Genomic DNA, 23,023 nt, shown 5'->3' with positions numbered 1-23,023 from the left:
CACAATGAGTCAGACACGTTTATTGTAACACATATTGAATATAACAGTGGAAGCATGCACACTGGCAAGGCCCTGACACTTATAGGGGAACTTGGCACTTGAAATATTCCTGAAAATACTTAAACAATTAACTATATTTAATGTCATCAAACTTAACCTGTTAAGCCCCAAGCCTGTTTGTCAGGTTTCAGGCTCGAAAATGACATTCCCAGAACAAATGACCATATCTTCCCTTCTAAAAGGGTTAAATTAATAACCTTTTTTGTCAAAGTAATGATAAACCTGTGAGTTGGGTGTAGAAAAGTCAGAATCAATATAGATGTTTTTTATTTTAAAGAAAATTCAGATTGAACATGGTAAAAAACTGTAAATTATAGTGTCCGTCCAAAAAATATTTTGTACTTATAGTGAAAAGAAACTAACCTTGGATGATGGGCTTTAGGAATCCAAAGTACAACATATAATAAGTACCCTGTATCAAGATTGATGCAAAACAAGTGATATTTTACCTTTTTAGACAGATTTAGTAAAAAAAAAACTCTTCTGGGGCTATTTGGGTGGATTTGACCTATCTCTGGCCCCCTTGCTCGATTTTGACATGACATCTCTTCCTGACCGTTAGAGCCAATATAATCCAAGGGAAATCGTCCCGCACACACTCATGTTAAAAAAAATGTGTGTCTTTGTACATGCAAGCTTGCAGCAGAGGGTAGAAATATCCCTGCTCTGATATCAAGCAACGGAAAAGCTGTTTTAGCTTGTTTGAGACAAGCGAGACCTGCGCAGTTGCGATCAACGTCTTGCTAGTGCGTTGCATGATGGTTAGTCATTTTGTCCGACTTGCTCTGGAGGCTCGCCCACATGAGACGTTGAAATCTCGCGGGACAAAGACGTCCATTTAGCTTAGGAACCTTCCTAACGGAGTGAAATGACCCGGAAGTACGTCACTGGCAGCCATGATAAGTGCCGTTCCAATTCTCCAAATGAAAGGAAAGGAGGTTTCAAACTTCCTTTATAACCTCCTTTAGCTTAGGAACCACTGGACCTCCCTAACCGAAAGGAGAGGAGAAAATGCTACCCCACAATGCATTGCAGCTGCAGCATTTGCCGTCACTCAACAGTCGGCCGTTCACGGAAACAACCGATTATGACCGAGAAATGATATCATGAAAGTTACGGTGCTTATTAAGCATTTTAAAACGTATGTGGTAAGTTGCCAAAGTGCTTTTTTCTGAACGTTCATCAGCATTATAATAAAAAAGAGAAATATGAACGTTAGTTTTTACTGAAATTATCAAATAAAGTCAACATCTCACAGTCTTTACTGAGCTGTGTGGGGTTTGTTTTTAAAATATGTTTGAATGGTGATATACACAATGATAGATGTTAAGGACTAACGTTTATAATAAATACATTTGTATTGATTTTAAGATATTTTCAAACAATCATACGTATTGGGATCATGTGGACCGGAGGGAGAGGGTGACGAGCATAAGTTTCACTTTCCTTTTTTATTTCAATTCCAACTTTGGTCATGAAGAATATGTTTCTCTGTTGTCCACGTTCATAAAGCATAAAGCAACAGCATCAGAGCATGGTGCAGAGTCTCTAGATGAGTTTACAGTAGTCCCTCGTTCTTATTAAACATCCATGTTGTAGTCCTCTGTATAGAAAACTGTAGTTTCCATAGTTTCCCCACAGCAGCAGACGCACATTCATGACGTCCGCTGGCGCATCATAAACACGTCGGATAGTGAAAGTGCATTCGGATTCTCTAAAGTACCGCGGTCTCTTCTCCTAAGTCCTTTTGAATTCTCCTATCCACTATCCCTTAACCCCGTGACGTTTCACTCAGAGGTCAAGGAATAGGAGATAGGGTTAGAATTTAGGAGCTGATTTTTGGATTATCGGAACGCAACCCTGATTTTTGGATTATCGGAACGCAACCTGAGCTGTCCGACTTCAGGCGAGCTTTTTGAGACCTCCCCCGGCTGCGATCGGCTATTCTCGTCTACTTTCGAGGCGAGCCGCAACGGCCGCGCCCGCAACGCGTCTCAAACAAGCCTAGTCACATTGGATATTAACCTATGGATTAACTACAGCATCGTTTTTATCGTTTTAATGCCATTGAAGACCAGTTTTGACCAGACAAAGACCAAGGTAAGCCATGTTAGCGTTTTTGGCTACCTAGCGCCACATGTTTTGATGTACGTTTTTGTTGATAACGTCGCGAGTTTGTATCTTTCAGTGTTGAGGTGGGCACCGTTAGATTCTGTGTCTCCTTGCGATCATAAAAGATGTGTTGGATGTGCACCTAGGATAAGTACTAAGGGAGCTAGGAGTGATTTTCGGTGCAGTAATAGGTTAGCATTTTTCGCTCGGGGCTAATTCAGAGGGTCAGTGTTAGCATTGTGTTTTTTTTGTGAAGAAAACAAATGAAAAAGATCAGTTAAATGAGTTTTTTTCCGTTATATGGATATAAAATATTCATAGTTTATTAAATATGAAGGTTCCTTAGACGTTGTTTCCTGCAAAATGATTTCGGCCCCGGAACCGGGTCCGTGGGGCTTAAGAGGTGTTCTTGTCAAAAATTATTCTCATATTAACATGTTCATCAAAACTCAATCAGGGAGAGAGTGGTTCTCGAGATATACTCAAAATAAAGGATATATCAAGAATAAAGGGGAAATATTGAGAACAAAGTGAAGAATTTGAGTGAATACATTTGAAAAGCAAAGTGTAAAGTCAAATGTTTAGAAAAAAAGTCCAGCTTTCATAAGTTCAGGCTTAAGTTCATCAAAGGAGGAATATCTTTTAATTTTTAACAAATGTTGAAATCCATTTTTTGGAAATAATTTGAACAATAAAGTTGACATACCAAGTCAAGTCACATTTTGAGAATAATACAATTACTAATGCTAGCTCATATACTACAATATCTTCATTCTATTGTAAAATATTTGTTTGAAAAATAAAAAATGTTATACCCATGTTGTTACACATTCATAGTCATTTCCCTTTGATTTACATAATTATTCTAAATATTTTGATGATGACCTGTATTATTTTAAAACCCTTTAATTGTAAGAAAGTCAAAGGTGAAATAATAGATATGAGAATGAGCCCCTCGCCCCTCTGGAAATAGACCTGCTATCTAGCCTACATAGTGTGAAGTGTGTTCAGCAGCTCTGCTATTCCTGGACCTGAACAGCAACAGAACAGCGCGAGGAGCACTGCAGGAGCGCTGATCCGAGTCCTCGTGGCGTTCTATTTCCCGCGTTACAAACATTAAAAACTGGATATATATTTGACAAACAGGGGTAAGTAGCTCCTCCTCTAATGTTGTTTAGTATTTATTGTGAGACTTGCTGAGTTATCAAGTGTACATTTAAAATGCGTAGCCTTAAATATCAAGCAGTGCAGAACACGTTTAGCTAGCCGTTGCTATGTGTTTAACGTAACGAAACAACTGGGAAAGACAAACCGAAGCTAGCTAGCAGTTAGGTTACCCAAATCTTAATTACATTCAATTAGGCTATAAGTAATGCAGCCATGTGAAATGGAGTTTTGCTACTGCAAGATGTTTTCTCTCTCTTCTAACTTTTCAACATTATGCTGCTGGCCCTTTTGTCATGTTTTCAGGTTAAAACAGTTTTGTTGTCGAAATGTAGGGCTAAGCTAATTCTTACCTAGCATGACTTCTTAATGAGTAAAGGGAGAGTTGTATGAAGTATTTTTCTTTACTTGTCACTGTATTTCTAGAGAGATATCCCTTGTTAGAACATGATCATTTGCTTAACAATTGATATCATGGACCTGTCCTTCTGTGTATTGTATAATAATAATAATATCAAGTCATTTTGGTTTGCCGTTTGAAAACATCCAAGTTACCTTGTTTTTAGTAATAAGTTCAATATGGATAATGATACATGGATACAAGGTTTTCATTGCGGTATATAGTGATATGAGGACAGGTGTTCAGATTAAATTGCATCAATAAGTCATGTCATGTGATATGTGTCATATGTCATGTTGAACTGCCAATTTAACGTGACCCATACATCCATGACGTGACCACTGAGAAGACATGACAATACCAAACATTTCGGTAACAAACTCTCTGGCCCAAATTAATAAATGAAGATCTATTGAAGGGAAAATAACAGTGGAAAAGAATACAACATGTGCTAACATATAGGGTATTAACCTCCAGTATGCAATAGCAGGAAATACATAGATATTCCTAATCAATAAATACATTTAGAGTGCTTGGACAGTGATATACACGTGTGTACGGGTCACCCCTTTGAGTACACAGAGACAGACAAACACCTGTAATGAAATCACATGGTTAAAAACTGTCTAGTAAAATCACTGCAGCACAGTGAAACTCCTGAAACTCAATTGAACATTGTCACAATGAAAAAGTTATATAAGGTGGGAGAAGTGAATTTCTTGGTTCAGTCCCAAACAATATTTTTCACTTAAACATCTCAAACCCCCAAGTTGCTGGACCTATAGTGTCTTGTTTTTCTTCAAGAATGACTTTGAACCCATTCATGTTTACAACTGTGGCGTCCACAAGGTAGTCCATGCGCTATCAGGAAGAGTTCGGTTGCAGCTGGGCCAGTGTCAGGAGCTATTTACGTTGACATGCCATTCATCCAGCTAAAAATAAACACACATTTTCAGTGCCTCTTTAAAATGTTAATGCTCCTGCAAACAGTGACTTAAAGCACAAACCAGCTGACAGAGATAAACAGCTGGTGAACTCTTGTTTCTGATAATGATTGAACTTTTTTGTTGTTGCAGCTTTCTCCCTGGGTGCTGCTGTCTTCTGGACTCATCTTCATCTTCAGTTATGCTCGGACTCTTCAGGCCCCATTGAACATGTCATCTTCATATGCTGCCGCTATATCGGCTCTCCTTACAGCCAGCTCTTCTGATCTAACCGTCAAACCCAGTCCTCACCCCTCCCCACGCCCAGCAGGGGGTCCTAAAGCTTCCCCAAAGCCTGCCCACAGCCCTCCAGCAGTACAGAAACAACCTCATTCCCCTGAGCCTCTGAAATGTTTCGATGAGCAACAGGAGAATCCAGAAGACTACGGCATCGGTAAGCACCCAAACACCAACTCCAACACTCGAAATCTGGCATGGAGAGATGCCAGATGCCTCCTTTTTGCTCTGCCAATGTGTCCTTAAGCAAGGCACGAAACCCCCCCATTTCTTTGACACTTTTTTTTCACTTTCACATTAAGTGTGTAACGGTCTTGTTTGTGTATTTTAAGACTTCACAGTGAATCATCTAATGTCAATTAACAACATGTCAAGGTTTTGGAATGCGGACCCAAAAGTATTACAAACAGGGAGGCAGGTGTGGGGCAGAGTCCTGCACGGGTCTGATTTTCAAGACTCGCTCCCGCCCCGCACCCGCGACGTGCAATACCGAACCTGCCCCGCCACCCGCACATATTGCCAATTAGTTCCGCAAACCGACCCGATCCATCGGCACAAGATCCGCAAACCAACCCGAACCCGCATATCCTATGAGCAGTGAAAACATTTATAAACAAACAATTATTAACACACGCAGTTGCGTATTTGGCTCAAAAAGCGTGGGATGTTGGTTATTTTTTCCATCTAGGATGACACCAAAAGCGTTGGATTTCGCTCTTGAGAAAGAGATATTGACAATGCTGTATTCTCCACTAGAGAGCTTCACCTCAGCCATTTCGAATGTGGCGCGCTCAGCAGCAGATTGATGCGGTGCAGAGGTTAGGAGTATGCGCGGTCCCGCGGGGGAGAGGTCTGAGGATTTAAAGGGGACCTATCATGCAAAATGCACTTTTGTACGTCTTTTATACATGAATATGTGTCCCCGGTGTGTCAGGGAACTCACCAAGTGTCAGAAAACACAACCCTCTCTATTTTCCTCCATACCCAAATCTCTAAAAAAGGGGCTGCAACGGATCTGATACAGACTGATCCAGATTTGAACACTTTACTGACGTCAGTAAAGTGGCGCTACGGCTATTGGTCAATTCTCCACCTATCAGGAGAATGAGAGGTTGGGCCACGGCCGGCCATTGCTGCTCGAAAGCGCTGGAGACGCTGTAGTACATATGCCAGGCCTGTAAGTGGCGCTGTAGTGTGCCACAAAAGCAGCGAAGAAGACTTCCCGCTCATGGTTGCCATGGTTGCCCTTCTACTGTTTATTCTCCGCTGTGGCTCTTTTTCTCCCTCCCAAGCAAGCTTTTGCGCCTCTTGCTTTAAAACAAATGAATAATGACTCTATATAAGCATATGTAAGGGATAATGTGCAGCGACGCGGTCATTATGGGGAAAAGAACACCGACAGGCTGATCAGGAGCCCGACGTGAAGCGGAGGGATCTAGATCGGCATGAAGGCACATTATGCAATGTGCACATTATCCCGCTTATTACATGGCCACATTCTCGACAAAGTAACGACATGACTCCCAATATTAATTGAAATGCTTTTATGGATTTAGAAATGATTTTATTGATTTAAAAAATAGTTGTATTGATTTAAATTGACATGCATCCGCTAAGAAAAATAGTCCGTTGTTACTGTTTGAACTAAGTAGCAACGGCAGGAACTGCTTCGATAGTGTTTTTGAGGAGCTTTTTGATTACAGATTTGAAAACATCGTTGCTTGCTTTAAAAGTAGCACAATTCATTATGTCAAACCTTGGAAAGTATCTAGAGACCCCTGCCCTAATGCCAAAGTAACTGGCAACTGAATATGTGTCGCCGTTTGATGTCTATGTCTGGACCGCTGCGTAAAAAGGAGGGTTTCTGCCCCGTTACTTCTCTTCTTACTTCTATAAGAATAAAACACGGAGGACGGAGATCTTTTTTCTCCCCCTCTTCTCCCCTCTCCTGCAGTGGGGCGTGGTCCGCTGCAGCTCACAGAATCAGCCCCCTGCAAAAACAGCGCTGGAAAGAGCAAATAGAGCGAAATGAGGCATGGCTAAAATGCAGGATCTTTTTGGTATTTTGAAAATATTATTATATTTATATACTTTATATAGGTATGGCCCTACAATATATTGTTCAAATATAGCATGATAGGTGTCCTTTAAATACAATTATTATTAGGCCTATTTTAATATATTTATTATGCAACACCCGCGACCCGACCCGCATCTTCTTTGTTTTACCCAGAACCGAACCCGGAATTTTTTTTTTTAAATACCACCCGCGAATTAGGGCTGAACGATTAATCGATTTTAAATCGAAATCGCCATTTTAAATGATGCAATTGTCAAATCGCAAAGCCTGCTATTTTTTTATTTTTCTTGTGTGTCAGTCATCCACACCAATCAGAAGTGCTGCGCTCCACATGTACCAGCCATTGTTAACCAATCAGAAGTGGCCCATGATAGAAGGTGATAGACAGATTGATCCAATCACCTGCCAAGTATATTTGAAATACTTTTCCAAATGGCTTCCAGTGGAGCTCTCCTAGATGCTTTGGTGAAACAAACCATCTGGGTCAGGTTAGTGATGCTCCATCACATGTTTCTATTACAGGGTGAATCTTAAACTGAAGCTTGACTTTAAAGCAACCCAACAGAAGTTTCATGTAAGTTTAGTTCTTTCACTCGTAGCTCGGGCTGCGGGGGTGCTAGAGACGGGAGCACGTTGATACGACCTTCCTAGCCGGAGATATGGCCGCATTTTACAATAAACATCCGTTGGGTCGCTTAACAACAAATATCGCAAATCGCAATATCTGTCAGAAAAATCGCAATTTGATTATTTCCCCAAATTGTGCAGCCCTACCGCGAATCACTTTTTTTGCGGCTCACCCGGGTACCCGACCCGATGCAGGACTCTGGTGTGGGGATACAAACAGAAGGCGAGCTTTTATTAAATTAAAAGCTGGTAAAACATCAAAAATGGCAGGAGCAGGCGAGGAGGAACAAAAGGAAAAGTGACAAACAAACCGGGAACACTCAGGAGACACAGGAGCCCAGACCCGGGAAATCCTAGAACTGTAAACATGCGAAAACCGGAAACTATACACACAAAAGTGAACTAAAATCATGACACAACACAGTGGAATGGAATTTTCCCTAATTGATTAATAAACAATGTTTTCGTCTTCGTCTTCTCCGTTGTCTTCTCCGTTGTCTTCTCCGTTGTCTTCTTCGTTGTCTTCTTCGTCTTCACTGTGTCGCAGGTGGTTACTACCATGTAGAGATTGGAGATATTTTTGTTGACCGTTACCAAGTGGTAAAAAAGTTGGGATGGGGCCACTTCTCTACTGTATGGCTGTGCTGGGATATGGTGTAAGTAAACATTTAAGCTTTTAATAACACCATATTTAACATGATAACATAGAGATGATCTAAACATAATAGAAGCTAACTGCCATAATTGTTTGCATGCAGGAACGGGCGTTTTGTGGCTCTGAAGGTAGTGAAGAGTGCTCAAACTTTCACAGAGACGGCACTGGATGAGATCAAACTCCTGAAATGTGTCAGTGTGACCCCTATTCCTTTATTCAACATGCATACTAGTTGTAGTCAGTACTAATGCATAAGAAGTATGTCTTTGTGTACTATTAGTAAGTGTCTAGTTGCTAACAAAAAAGTGTTTTATGTGGAAAAGATGATCAGAAACTTTGATAGGGGGTTAACAATTCACTGTGGTGTGTGTGTGTGCATGTGGAGAAGGACAGGGCGAACTAAACAACATTTTTAAAATACTTGGTAATACTTGCAGTGGTTGATCAGCATTAGTTTTTTTTAATACACACAACTACGAAACCACCAATGTCTCACACTGTAGCTTGAATAATTTGTTATTGAATCAAAATATCTTGCCATGTTCTTGCAATTTATCGCTGTTAGGAGGTCATTTAATCACAGTGTGAGGGTTTGTATCATTATAATACATTTATATTGATATGTATAATATGTTCCGTATATGATCATCAGGTAAGGGACATTGACCCCAAAGATCCAAACCGTGAGACCATCGTGCATCTCATCGATGACTTCAGGATCACTACAGCAAATGGAGAGCGTATCCTTTACAGAACCATGTAATGTTACAACATACTAATTGATATATGCAGATTATGGGCCACTAGGCACAGGCATGAAAAAGGCCACATCTCCCACAAAGGAGCAAGACACACAGATTGTTTACCTGTTAAGCCACCTTTTGTGTCTCTTTGTAGTCATTTCCCATCTCTCTGTTGTTGTGTGTCTCTTTTTGAACATGTTGTGTCTCTTTGTAGATGTTTTGTGTTACTTTATGATTGTGTTGGTCACGCTTTGTGTCTCTCAACAGTTTTTTTGTCCTTTGTGGTTGCTTTTCGTAACTGCTGTAAGTATCTTTACGTCTCTATGCAGCTGTTTTTCATTTCGTTGCAGTTGTTTGGTGTCTTAGTAGTATTTCTGAATCTCTTTATAGCCGTTCGGTGTTTCTTTGTTGTGATTTTGAGTCTCGTCTTGGTTGTTTCGTGTCTCTCTGAGGGACATTTTCTTGGCAAAGGCCAGAGGGAGAGGCCCTGACTGATCTTTGGCATGTAATTGGCAATCCTGTGTTCAGTCATTCATACATAAGATAAGATAAAATAAGATGGATGTTTATTAATCCCCGTGGGGAAATTCAGGAGTTTAAGAAGCAACAGAGTGAGATTGAAAAACAGGACAGTACAGTTTCACACATGCTTTCGTTGCCAATGTGCATACAGACAAACATTGAAATACCACCATGACATAGGGCTGCTCGATTATGGCAAAAATCATAATCTCGATTATTTGGGTCAATAATTGCTATCACGATTATTAAAAACGATTATCCATTTACTTTGAAAACATCCATTTATTTAAAAAAAAAATGTGAACAGTATGTTTTTAACAGTTGATTACCCTGAACTTTAAGTATAATTCTAACTGAAAAACCAAAAAAATAAATATAATAATAATAAAAAAATAATCGTTTTATTTCGATTACGTTGTTTTCGTAATCGTTGCAAGCCAAAATCGTAATTGCGATTAAAATACGATTTAATTGAGCAGCCCTACCATGACATCATTTTATCATAGTGCAAGCAAGGAGATGAAAAGATTGTGTCGATGTCTTTTTTGCTGTAAACAAACAAGTTGTTGAAACAAGGGTCTTTAACTGCTAATCAGATGTGTGCATGGTTCTGGAGGTGCTGGGCCACCAGGTGCTGCGGTGGATCGTCAAATCGAACTACACTGGCCTCCCACTGCCCTGTGTGAAGAGCATCCTCAGACAGGTGCTGTGCAACCCTTTATTCCATCCTATGTCATGCTTCCTGTCTTTCACCACTGACTGAGCTTTTTTTAAAACAGATTATCTTCTATTTTTGCCCCTCTATAACATGGGCTGCAGTGACAGTGTTTCCATTTCTTATCACAGGTTCTGCAGGGTTTAGATTACTTGCACACTAAATGCAAGATCATCCACACAGACATCAAGCCTGAAAACATCCTGCTGAGGGTGGATGAGGTTTACATTCAGAACCTGGCAGCAAACACTAAGCTGTGGCAGATGCCAGTGTGCTCTGCTTTCACCAGCGCCACAGGTAAGTGAGATCATTTAAAAGGAATATGCTGGTGAAGGCATCTTGATTAAACACAAAAAACAACATTCTTTTCCACTTATTTTCACATCCTGTGCCTCCTTTCCTTGCTCATGTTTTTGCTTCCTGCCAGCGAACACAAGGTCCAGAGAAAAACAGGTGTGCATCCTGAAATGTATAATTCATTATTATTATTTTTTCGTGTTTTGTTGTCATTGTTTTATGACATCTTGTGTTTCTGCTTTGACTTCTTAAGAGTTTGTCCAACATGTTTGGGAAGCTGACCGGGGTTTTCCACACTATTGGGGAGTGGGTAAGATGGATTTGTTTTGTTTGCTTTACCACTGCCTCTTAACTGCATCTTGACAACACCACAGCGGCGTTTGGAAGACCACAGGAGACTTTATGTACACGCATATGTATATGAAAACATATTTGAAAATGCATAAGGATTAGAATTATTTTGTACATACTCGTAAATGAGTTTTGTGTCCAAATTGATATGAAAATGGATATGTTGTTTGATTTTTTAAGTCGTACCCGACAGTGAGGTGGAAAATGTTACCTGTTGTAAATTAGACAATATTTGAATGTTAAATCCATTTTGAATACTATTGGGGAGTGGGTAAGATGGATTTGTTTTGGTTTGCTTTACCACTGCCTCTTAACTGCATCTTGACAACACCACAGCCTGCTTTGGTAGCCCATGGGGTATGGCATTTCATGTACACTTCAAAATGAAAATGTAATTCTCAATAGCATAATAACTTCAGCATATTTAAGTTACTACAAAAAAAGAATTAGTACCCCACCGTGCAGTGGACCAAAAAACATGTTGAATTCAATAATTGAATATGAACAATATAAAAACATCCACTAATGCAAGCAAGATTTAGGTCAAATGAAAGTGACATTTTCTAACAATTTCAAAAAGAGAAAAGATATTTCATACTTTTAAAAATCTTAGACAATGTTCAATTTTTTTAAGCAATGTAGCCTAATTTCTCATTTGTGCAAACGATATCTAAGGCATCAGGGTGTCCGCGGGGTCTTAAAAAGTATTAAAAGTTGATAAATCAATTTAGCGAAAATGAAGGCTATTAAAACGAATTAAACGGCATTTTCCAAGGTATTACATTTTGTAGCTTGTTTTCAATAAGTATATGAATGGTCCAAAGAGGTTGTATTCTACAGTCTGCCTGAATGTAATCATGGCGTAGGTGTGTAGTGTGATTCTGTGTAGTTTATTTATGGCATCCCGTTGGATTTGACGTCATCTGAACAGGACATCGCACGCTCACTGCTTGATAGCGCGCAAAGGTCCGTTTACGCCGGTTGTTAATCAACATCGTTATGGGGAAATGCAAGTCTGCGTCCAAATGGTTGGAAGATAAGGAGGAAGGACAATCAATACTGTATATAGTAAATGTGAGGTAAAGTGTGTCGCCAAGGTAACCGGTTAAAACTCAAAGTGGCGATGAGGTCTTAAAATGTACGGAAAGGGTCTTAAAAAAGGTCTTAAAAGGAATTACATTTGACTTCAGGATTCCTGCATATACCCTGGTCATTAAAATGCAAAAAGTTATGTTAGCATTTTGATTTAAACATTAAGGCTCGCCAATGACAGGCATCTTTAACTTGTGGCTTTAATTGGCATGTTTTTCTATAACAGGCATGAAGGTACTGTATTTTTACTCAATGCCCACCTTTCATTATTTCACACCACCGATTGCACCACTGCAGTCCAGCAAGGTCTCCAGGATCCCCATTAAGCGACTGACAAGAAAAGACAGGAGTCGACGAGGACAGGAAAACCCATCCGAGCAAAAAAGAAAAGAAAACCTTCACGTTTCCTTTTCTGACGAGACTACTCCACCCACCACACCTCGCTCCACCTGTCCCTCTAAGCTCACAGCGGGTCCTAACTTCACGTTGAGGCGGCAGACGCTGCTGTTCGAAGACGGACCGGACTCGGCGCCACGCAACAACAGAGAGTCCATCTGCTCGTGGCCGGACCTCAACACACAGGCCCCCGTCTCTGGCTCCAGATCAGACTTATTTCATCAGGCTGCTGACAAAGAGCCGCCTCCTCCTTCATCTTCCTCTCCTCGAGGTCAGTGGCAGGACATCTTTGTTTTTCCTAAAGTGTGATGTCAGCTGTTTGTTCCTCTTCCTGTGGAAATGTAATGTTTACAGTTTGGGACAAATCTATACTTCTGTTCGTGGGTTTATTTAATAGTGTGTTCCTTTTTTAGATTCCCTTGTATTATCAGTAAACTAACAGTCTGCCCTGGTCGGATTAACTTCGCTTTCTATATCATTATGTTGTTTATTATAGGTGACTCGGATGTACTTTTGGACCTACTAAAGCCCAAGAATGCTGAAAAAATCCTCATCAAGATTGCGGACCTGGGCAATGCCTGTTGGGTGGTGAGTTATTATTTAACAAACAAATCAAAAACCAAGAATAAACAAAACTCCTTTTTAAAGATATTCTTTGGGCCAGAGAGCGCCTAAAAAAGTGGTTATTAACTATGTTATTAGTTGGCCACTGTCAGGTCGGTGAGTGCATTCCCACTGCAGGGCCTCGCACGGCTTAGTACGGTATAGTTAGGCCTTGGTAGGCCATGCTCACTTTATGCTGCGTTTCCATTACAGTTTAGGAACTGGGGTAGTAACTAACGCAGTGTAGGCGGAGCCGTGACGTCATCTTCAATGCGAAACACCAAACCAACATCAGCCGTTAGCTGTTAGCCCTCAGAGCTCACAGCTCCTCATATCTGTTCAGAAACTAGACAAAAGTTAAACAAGTACAAACCACAGACTGCCTGTGTCATGGTGAATACAGTCGCTGGTTTATTTATGTCTGTATAGGCCGTTGTTGTGAGTGTGGACGGTCGGAGCATATACAACGTTAGCTTAGCCGATCTCCATTCAGACAACATGCATTTTAAAAGGTTTTTCGCCTGCCGTCTGTCTGCAGACTTGTCAAAGCATTAATTCATGGTTTTTACTAACCGGTATCAGTATGTTGTTACTTCGGCATCATTTTGAAACGTGTATTACAATTAAATCACGGTAAAATATGTTCATTTTGTTGTAGTTGCCAGCTATTCTCTCACTAGTTTAGCATACGCCCGGTTGTTGGCCCGGAAAGAACCTCGATTTTGGAGAGCCAGAAAACTGTGAACAAGTACCCGCCAGCCGGAACTACCCCTAGTGGAAACGCAACAAAAAACGGGCCGGGCACGGCGCGCTTAAACCTCGCTCCGCGCTGTAGTGGAAATGCGCCATTATGTCTCTGCTGTAGGATGAATAAAGGACTTCTGAATCTGAATCAAGGCAAGCAGGAACAGATCGGTGATTTTTTTAAAACAGAGAAATCACATAAGCTGACTGATATGGTTAGAAAATTCAAACATGAGTGAATGAGAATCCATGGGTGCACAAAGATAAGGCAGGGAAAAAGTGCAGGAGCAGTGCAGATGGCTAAAAAGCTGAAGAGGCACAAAGCAACCTCGCCGATTTGGCTTGGAGTGAGTGGAAATGTGCCTGTAAATGCTCTGCTGAGGGAAAGTGGAAACAGGAGCAGGTGGTGTTGAGAGTCAGGTGACCGGACAGGTGGGAAAGTCTGAGGGCATCTGGTGGACGGATATAGGATAGCAGGCAGAGGACAGAGAGGCAGCATAAGAGACACTCATCAAGTTTCAAACACTTCCAATCCATCGTTTTTATACAACCGAATGTGACTGGTGTTTTCTGTAGAGCACAGTATCCATATGTATCATGCCCTGCAGTGTGAAACACAGCTGCCATGTGTTTTCAGTGAGACTGTGTGGGCTGATCTGAACTGCAGCTTGAAAGAGACGCACAGTTTAATCTTCAGCGTTTCAGAACTACCCGGTGGTGATGTTGGTTACGCTTCTCATTTCATTTTGCTTAGTCAAAGAAAAGAGACAATGATGTTATTTCCTCTGGCATTTTTTATAAGACACTTCAGCTGCAGGAAAATAAAAATGCCTTACATAAAAGATCAAAGCATCCGGGACAAATTGCATAAAAAACACACCATAAATGAACATTCAAATACCATTTCAAAGCTTGAATAGAAAATGAACTACTCAGACTATACAACCAGCACAGCCCCTAATTGACCCCCCCCCCCCCCCCTACACACACCACAACACAGACTATATCACCCCTTGCTGCTAAATACCAACAAACTATGTGCAATATATAAATGCCGTTAATAACTGTAATATATACCTGGCTGCTAAATCCTTAGAACTGTTACAAGGTGTGTATTTTGTAAATTGTGTAACTTGCTGCTGTTAAATACCAACCACCTATGTGCAATATGTGCTAGATGTGCAATATATATAGATGCCGTTAATAACTAAGTGCCATATATATAGTGTAATATATACCTGGCTGCTATCCTAAGAAATGTTACAGGATGTGTATTTTTTTTTAATTATGCAACTTTTTATCATATCATAACTTAGTACTTTTTTAAAATGCATGTCACATATATATGTAACATTGAGCTGTCTGTGGCTCTTTTTCTTGCTGTAACTACGCACATTTCCCCTCCGTGGGACTAATAAAGGGATTCTGAAAACAAGTTAAAATAGCATAAGACAGGTATTGAATAAAAGAAAAGAGAATACAGTGCTGTGTAAAACAAAAGATATTAAAAAGTCTTGAGAGTTACACTGGACCTATCGCTTTCCCTTTTTTTGTGTGAAACCTGTAAAGACAAAGTTACAGTTATCAAGTCAACTCAAGAAAAATGCATCGAAGATTTTTTCTCCAAATTCTCCTGAGACATACATCCTGTAAGTAAGTAAAGTTTATTTATTTATAAAGCGCTTTTCACAGACAAAGTCACAAAGTGCTTGACAAAACTATAAAACATCATCATAGGAATCGTACAATGATGAATGAACACACAAGCCACGTGTTAAGAAGTCATAAAAGCACCAAAACATAATAAAAACACAATAAAACACAATTTTTCAAACCTTTATTTACCCAGGTGTATCCCATTGAGATTATTGATCTCTTTTTCAAGGGAGACCTGCTCAAGTAGGTTCCACATGAAACATAAAAACATAAACAGAACAACAAAAAGGACATCTTACAGCATCATTACAGGGATCACAATACAATAACTATCCACATGGACAGGTACCAACAGCTTCTGATTGACTAGCATCCAACCGAGCTTTAAAAACATTTAGTGGCACCAGATTGCTCAGTTTCCATTTCAGTTGCAGACTATTCCAAGACAGAGGAGCTGCACATCTAAAAGCTGTCTTCCCTAAGACAGTCCTAGCAGTTGGCACATTTAATAAAACCACAGCATGCGATCTCAGGCAGTAGCCACTTACAATTTGCCGTGAGATCAGGGAGCAGATATAAGATGGAAGTTTCCCTAACATGGCTTTGTATATAAAAATGTACCAGTGACTGAGCCTCCGTACAGTTAGTGAAAGCAAACCAGCCCTTGCATACAGGGTACAGTGATGGGTTAATGCTTTACAGTTTGTCACAAATCTCAGTGCGCTGTGATACGCAGCATCTAACTTGACCAGGCAATTGGCAGGTGCATTCATATAAATCAAATCACCATAGTCCAGCACAGGTAAAAAGGTCACAGTGAAGAGCCTTTTCCTGGCTTCAAGCGAGAAACAGGACTTGTTCCTGTAGAAGAAACCTAGCCTAACCCTCAGCTTTTTAAGCAGGTTATTGACATGACGTTTAAAAGTGAGACAATCATCAAGCCAGATACCAAGGTATTTGTAACAGGTAACCACTTCAATTTTTATTCCTTGCGTAGTTACAATATCTACAACAGGCTCTGGTGTCTTTTTAGCTTTTGAAAAGAGCATTACCTTGGTTTTATCAACATTTAAAAGAAGCTTTAGTTCAGAGAGCTGAGTCTGAATAATGTTAAAAACTGCTTGCAATTCAACACCAGCCTCCTTAATGGAGGGACCTGCACAATACATCACGGTATCGTCCGCATAAAAAATGTAAGGTTGCTCCATCGACATTTTCACCTAAAGTGTTGATGTAGATGGAGAATAAAAGTGGACCTAAAACAGAACCTTGGGGAACACCATTAGTAATGTTTAACCACTCAGAAGACAGCCCATCAAAGTGAACACATTGGGACCTTTCAGAGAGGTAGTTTTCAAACCACCCCACTGCATGGCTGGATATGCCAATACTGAGTAGCCTCTGCTTTAAGATGCGATGATCGACGGTATCAAACGCTTTTGAAAGGTCAATAAATAGAGCTGCACAACTCTGCTTATTATCTAAAATACTCGCCACATCATTCACCACTATCATTGTGGCAGTGATGGTGCTGTGTTGCTTTCTGAAGCCTGACTGATGTTTAGACAGGATGACATTTGTACATAAAAACACCTTTACCTGTTCACTCACTAGGCGTTCAAGAACCTTAGCCAGAACTGATAATTTAGAGATGGGCCTATAGTTATTTAATAAGGTGGCCTCCCCACCTTTTAGTTGAGGCAGGACATACGCTGACTTCCACAATTTTGGAATTGTGTTTGTGCTGAGGGAGAGGTTAAAAAGAGAAGTGAGAGGTGGAGCAATAAAATCTGCAGCTATCTTTAAAAAGAAAGGTTCTACGTTGTCCGGGCCAGCCGGTTTCTTAGGATCTAACTTGGTTAAAGCTTCACGAACAACATCAACAGTAAAAGGAGTAAAACTAAAAGGGTTTTCCAAAACACGTTTTTCAGAGTCACAGACTGTGGTGTTCACAGAAGCAGAGTTAGTGACAGAATCAAACAGAGAGCCACAGGACACAAAATGCTCATTAAAACAATTTAGCATAGTAGCCCTGTCCGATATAGTGCCAGATGCTGTGGTAATGCACCGAGGTAGCTCATTACGGATATCACCGGTGGATATCGATTTTATGGTTTTCAAATTTTTTCCAGGATTATTCAGATTCTTTGTGGTTACTGACAGATAATACTTAGACTTAGCACTTTTGATTTGCGATGTGAAGCTATTTCTTAGCTGCCTAAAGCGTAGCCATTCTACCTCTGAGCCTGATTTCCTAGCCTTTGCCCAGGCCTTGTTTCTCTCATGAAGGAGACTAGATAATTCAGCAGAAAACCAAGGATTGTCTCGTCCCTTCACTCTAAATGTACGCAGGGGTGCATGTCTATCTATAATTTCCATAAAACCAAGATAAAAATAAGACCATGCAGTTTCTACATCAGCACACAGATCGATTTTACCCCAATCAAAATCAAACAGATCATGTACAAAACCCTGCTCCACAAAATGCTTTTTGTCTCTCTTACTAATAATGCGAGGTTTACCCTTTAGGACTTTTGTGTCCCTGATTGTGGCTACAACACAGTGATCACTCAGATCATTTGCAAATACTCCCACAGATGAGTATTTATGGGGAACATTAGTTAAAATGAGATCAATTAGGGAGGATTTATTTGGGGACTTAATGTTAGGGCGAGTAGGACTGTCTATAATCTGAGTAACATTCAGAGAGATACAAAGGTTTTTTAAATCCTCTGACACAGAAGTTAACCAGTCCCAATTAAAATCACCAAGCAGCACTATTTCCTTGTAGTCAAGTTGAGATAAAAGTTTTGCCAAAGAAGATAAAGAGTCCTTGACAGCTGAGGGGGGTCTGTAGCAGCCCACCACCATGACCTGTTGACCCTTTGCTACTTCGATATTTAAAGCAAAAAATTCTAGTTGTTTACTAATAGATTTGGAAACCATCTTGGTTACACAAAACTTATTTTTCACATAAATGGCAACGCCACCACCTTTTTTAGGACGGTCGGTACGATATACACTATAACCATTTAAGTAGATGTCAGAGGCCAAAATAGATTTATCTAGCCACGTTTCTGATAAAACAATGACATCAGCATCAGTCGAGCTCGCCCAAATGCGGATAAAATCTAACTTGGGTAACAGACTGCGCACATTTAAGTGAATGAATCAATTCAATGAAAACAAAATAAAAACATAATATAAAATAGAATAAAATCAAGCACACCGGTTACCCAAACGCCTGCCCAAACAGGAATGTCTTTAAATTAGCTTTAAAGGAGACAACAGAGTCAGCAGACCGTAGACGAGCGGGCAGAGCGTTCCATAGCTTAGGAGCCACGGCTTCGAACGCTCGATCACCGCGGAGCCTAACCCTTGACCCTTTGTTAAAGTGATTGTTTTCCATAATCTGAGTCAGTGTAAGCATGTAGATGTTAAACAGAAGAGGCCCCAGGATGGAGCCTTGAGGAACTAATTATCATATGATCAGAAATAGTAACAGTCTGTAATTTCATGTTAAAAGTTGTACAAATATGTAAGAGTAATACAACTAGTGTTGATAATATAAATGCACGTGATTTAATAGTGAACAATTAATATCTTCTGTCTCTTGTCTTCAGCACAAACACTTCACTGAAGACATCCAGACGTGTCAGTACCGCTCTGCGGAGGTTCTGATCGGGGCTGATTACAACACACCGTCTGACATCTGGAGCACCGCCTGCATGGTAATAGAGTGACGAAGTCCCTGCCCTTCCGGGGGAAGGGGACCTTATTTCTCCATGGGACCTTATTTCGGAAAAATCATGTATTGAAGTCAATGGAGAGAGAAAGATTATCTTTTGATCCCGTTTGAATTGTGTCACGAATTACACATATGATGTTTGTCAATTTAAAAGATAATTTTGCAAGTCAAAAAAATAAAAATGTGTCGTAAAACTGTGAAGTAACAACAATTTTTGTGTGAAACGCTCAATGAACTACAACTCTGATCTTGCATACGTCACCAACACCAAAATGGCCGTCACGTTAGCACATTTCACCTCTTTCTTTCAGAATGAAGTGAAAAGTATTAAAAGAGGTGAAAATCACTACAAGTCTGGGCATGTTGAGAGCCGTACATACACACAAGGGGAGTTAGTCAGTTCCATAAGAGCCAGCATGCGGGACCGGCTTTACAAGGTTTCGGTGAGTAACACCAGTGTAATGTGTAACGGTAATGTACGCGACTCTGGGATTTGTAGTCTTTCTAGTTGTGTATTTTTCATAGTCTTATATTTCAACAGTTTTAAGACAAGCTGTGACTTTTTTTACATGGAAATGATTTTTTAAGATTGACAAACATCATATGTGTAATTCGTGGCACAATTCAAACGGGATCGAAAGATACGTTTTCTCTCTCCATTGACTTCAATACATAATTTTTCAGAAATAAGGTCCCATGGGGCGGAAGTGACTTTGCCACTCTATACAAACCCTTACATGTGCTTTTCCTCTCTTCTCTTCCTGTTTCATTCCATTATTGCCATTTCTTGTTTACTGTAGGCTTTCGAGCTGGCCACAGGGGACTATCTGTTCGATCCGCAATCAGGAGCCACATTCTCCCGCGAGGAAGGTTTGTATTGTTCACTGCATCCCTTTTGATCTTGATTTCACTCATTTCGCTAGAACAAGTGTGCTTTGACCTCTCTTAGATCACATTGCCCACATCATTGAGCTGCTGGGATCCCTCCCATCCCAGTTTGCACTGTCAGGGAGAAATTCCAAACGATTCTTCAACCGTAAAGGTAAGGTATACTTTATTGATTCGAAAAAATTGTATATCAACAATTTATTTGCTTGATCAGTATTAAAGGTAGGGTAGGTAAGAATGGAGAAACCAGCTCGAGTACGCTAGAATTTGAAAGCACGCAGCCGAAAAAAATCTGCCCCTTCCTTCAGACTTCCTCACAGAGCCCCTCCTCCAACACACACGAACGCGCACATGACCAATGAGGGCACGAGATAATTTTGTGCACAGATGGAAGGCTGACAGGCAGGTAGGCCATCCAGTTATTTTAGCCGGGCTGGCTCAGATGATTGGTCGTGCTTTTTACATCGCTACGGCTTCCACAGATGAATTTTGTTTATGTATTTATTGTCAAAGCATTTAATATACTCGTTGCTATCGGGATGTTAAGAGCATTCCGTGGAATATAACAAAAAGTGTTTCTGAAGTGAATTACCTACCCTCCCTTTAAAGTAGGGCTGTCAAAATGAACGCGATAATAACTCTTTAAAGCAACTTCCTTAACGCAACTTTCTTAACGCAGCACTAATTATTTTGACAAGATTACCTTAAATTGGATTGTTTGCAACAATAAAAAACATACGTTTTGTATAAAGCAATCATATTTGTCCACTTGATTTGTCGCGATTAAATATTTGAATCTATTGGCAGCCCTAAGTTAAAGTAATAATCTTAAAGAATGTCATATAAATAAATCTCTATAAAGTCACTATCAGTCAAATATAGTAACATGCGTAAGGCACACGGATGAAAGCCCTTTGAATATGCAATACTACAAACTGAATGTCTTTGATGACATCCGGGGGAAAAACTCCAAGCGGGAATCTCTTAGAATTGAGATAAAAAAACACACCTGGAACTACCGGTTATCGCTATATATGTGAAGCCAAAGATAACACAACCGATCTTTGAGATATAAACTTCAAAGCTTAAGCAGAATTGGAAAATAAAGGCGTTCTTCTGCAGCTCTTCGCACCACAGTACTTGTCATTCTTTTTAAACATCATCCCTGTAGGAATTGTGATCCAAATAGCGTTATACTGCTAAATTGCATAGGAATTCCTGTCCTGCTTTCTTTGCAAACGTGTGGACTTTTAATCCTTTGGCTACGGTTAGGAGAAAGCTTAACTACTTGTACTGTAACTCCTCTCGCTGAGACGCTTTTTCAATATTGCGTTAATTTTCAGACTTTTGTTAAGACTCTGTTCTATACACTCTTTATTTATAGACTTTATTTTAAACTGTACATCTTCGGGTTGTTTTGCAGTGTGGGTAGTTGTTGCCAATCACGGAATAGCTATCCGTAGATATTCAAAGGTTAAAGGAGGCTTTCACCATCTTAAGAGATCTGCATTAGATTTTTAAGAACAGCCAATAGGAAAGCCCTGTGGTTTGCCAAAATCTTGCGTCACTGACTAGATTATCTAAAGCCTTAAAGCAGATCCAAGAGGAGGTCAAGAAGTGTCATTTTTTATCAGACTTCTTAAAATATAAGCTTATTATGTCAGTTTTACACATTGATGCTAAATCAAAAACTGCCTTTCCCTGCTTTCATATCTAAAGCAGACCAAAGCAGTGTTTCCGTCTACTTCTAACCCTTTGCAGGACAACTGCGACACATCTCCAAGCTGAAGTCGTGGAGTTTGTTGGAGATCCTGCTGGATAAATACGAGTGGCCGCGGGAGGAAGCCGTGCAGTTCAGCTCGTTCCTCGTGACCATGTTGGAGCTGCTGCCGGAGAAAAGAGCCACAGCCGCCCAGTGTCTGAAACACCCCTGGATCTCCTTCTAGCCCTGACTTGTTCAACGCCCAGTGGACTAGCTGACATGGGACTTGGACAACTGTTGGATGAACAGCAGTCTGGTGCTGGCATCACGAGCACAGCTTTATAGATATTTATTACATTCATTTTGTAACCTTTTCGCAATCAGCTTCCTTTGTCTTTTAGTATTTTAAAGGGGCCCTATTATGATAATTTTCAGGTTTAAATTTGTATGTTGTGCCTCTACTGTGACCTGTTCACATGCTTTAATGTTCAAAAAGCTCTTTATTTTGCTGCAGCACCTCTTTTCACCCTCTGTCTGAAACCAGAGCCCAGTCTGCTCTGATTGGTTAGCTGGCCGGCTCCGTTGGGATTGGTTAACCGCTTAGAGATGTCCCGCTTCTTAGCCTATCACATACACTGTGCTGGAGCACTAGCTAATATAAGTGCAGTGTTGCATAGTTATGTCACTATGTTCAAGTCCAAAGGAGGCGTTTCTGGCAGTGTGGCAGGGAACTTTGGGATTTTAGCCTTTGCAGACCATTTACATGCACAAGAACCTATTTAACACACGACTACAGGAAAGGAAAACAACCCAAAAAGCACAGTAGGGCCTCTTTAAATGTCCGTCACTTCTGATGAAGGCATAGCAATGACCAAAGAGAACGTTTGTCTGACTCGAAAACGGCCTTGTTTTATGATCACAGCTATCTTGAATATCAATAAACTGACATCAATTGCTTTTTCTTTCTCCTGCAGTTATTTTTAAAACAAGACCTCACCTTCAAGAAGTGCTTGTGTGAAAGGTGGCGGTACGCCAGTCTGAAGTATGAGATGGATTTATTCAGACAGCACTCGGACATCTTAAACGGAAACCCCCAGGAGGGGACTGGAGAGGGTTGTATTATTTAAAAAGAAAAGCAGTCTGTGTTAGTAACAACATTTTAGGTGCTTTTCAGATTTTTTTTAATCGAAATTAAACGAATAAATGACCAGTTCAAACATCTAGACATGCACAGTAGTGGTGGTGCAA

The 23,023-nt window shown here is 40.3% G+C and overlaps 1 protein-coding gene across 1 annotated transcript; it reads left to right on the top strand.

The window, feature by feature from the left end:
• Positions 1–3,071: 3,071 nt before the first annotated feature.
• On the top strand, positions 3,072–22,948 carry LOC117543812 (SRSF protein kinase 3-like). The gene is made up of 15 exons (XM_034212392.1): positions 3,072–3,320; positions 4,813–5,113; positions 8,211–8,319; positions 8,422–8,509; positions 8,971–9,058; positions 10,180–10,286; positions 10,430–10,595; positions 10,726–10,751; positions 10,849–10,905; positions 12,336–12,705; positions 12,931–13,022; positions 19,061–19,168; positions 19,986–20,055; positions 20,135–20,227; positions 21,835–22,948. Exons 2-15 carry the CDS (start codon positions 4,891–4,893, stop codon positions 22,017–22,019), a joined length of 1,782 nt encoding a protein of 593 aa, XP_034068283.1. The 5' UTR covers positions 3,072–3,320; positions 4,813–4,890; the 3' UTR covers positions 22,020–22,948.
• Positions 22,949–23,023: the final 75 nt, after the last annotated feature.

The sequence above is a fragment of the Gymnodraco acuticeps genome, unplaced genomic scaffold, assembly GCF_902827175.1.
Source record: "Gymnodraco acuticeps unplaced genomic scaffold, fGymAcu1.1, whole genome shotgun sequence".
In the NCBI taxonomy this organism is placed as follows: domain Eukaryota; kingdom Metazoa; phylum Chordata; class Actinopteri; order Perciformes; family Bathydraconidae; genus Gymnodraco; species Gymnodraco acuticeps.
Note: the sequence above shows the minus strand (reverse complement) of the source record. Positions and strands in the feature narration are given on the sequence as shown.

Bases quoted from the DNA above. Each gene is read 5' to 3' on its own strand.
- LOC117543812 (XM_034212392.1), top strand. From the start codon at position 4,891: ATGTCATCTTCATATGCTGCCGCTATATCGGCTCTCCTTACAGCCAGC. The intron at 10,752-10,848 runs GTGTGCATCCTG...TGACTTCTTAAG, and splicing joins CAAGGTCCAGAGAAAAACAG to AGTTTGTCCAACATGTTTGG. The intron at 19,169-19,985 runs GTAATAGAGTGA...TGTTTACTGTAG, and splicing joins TCTGGAGCACCGCCTGCATG to GCTTTCGAGCTGGCCACAGG.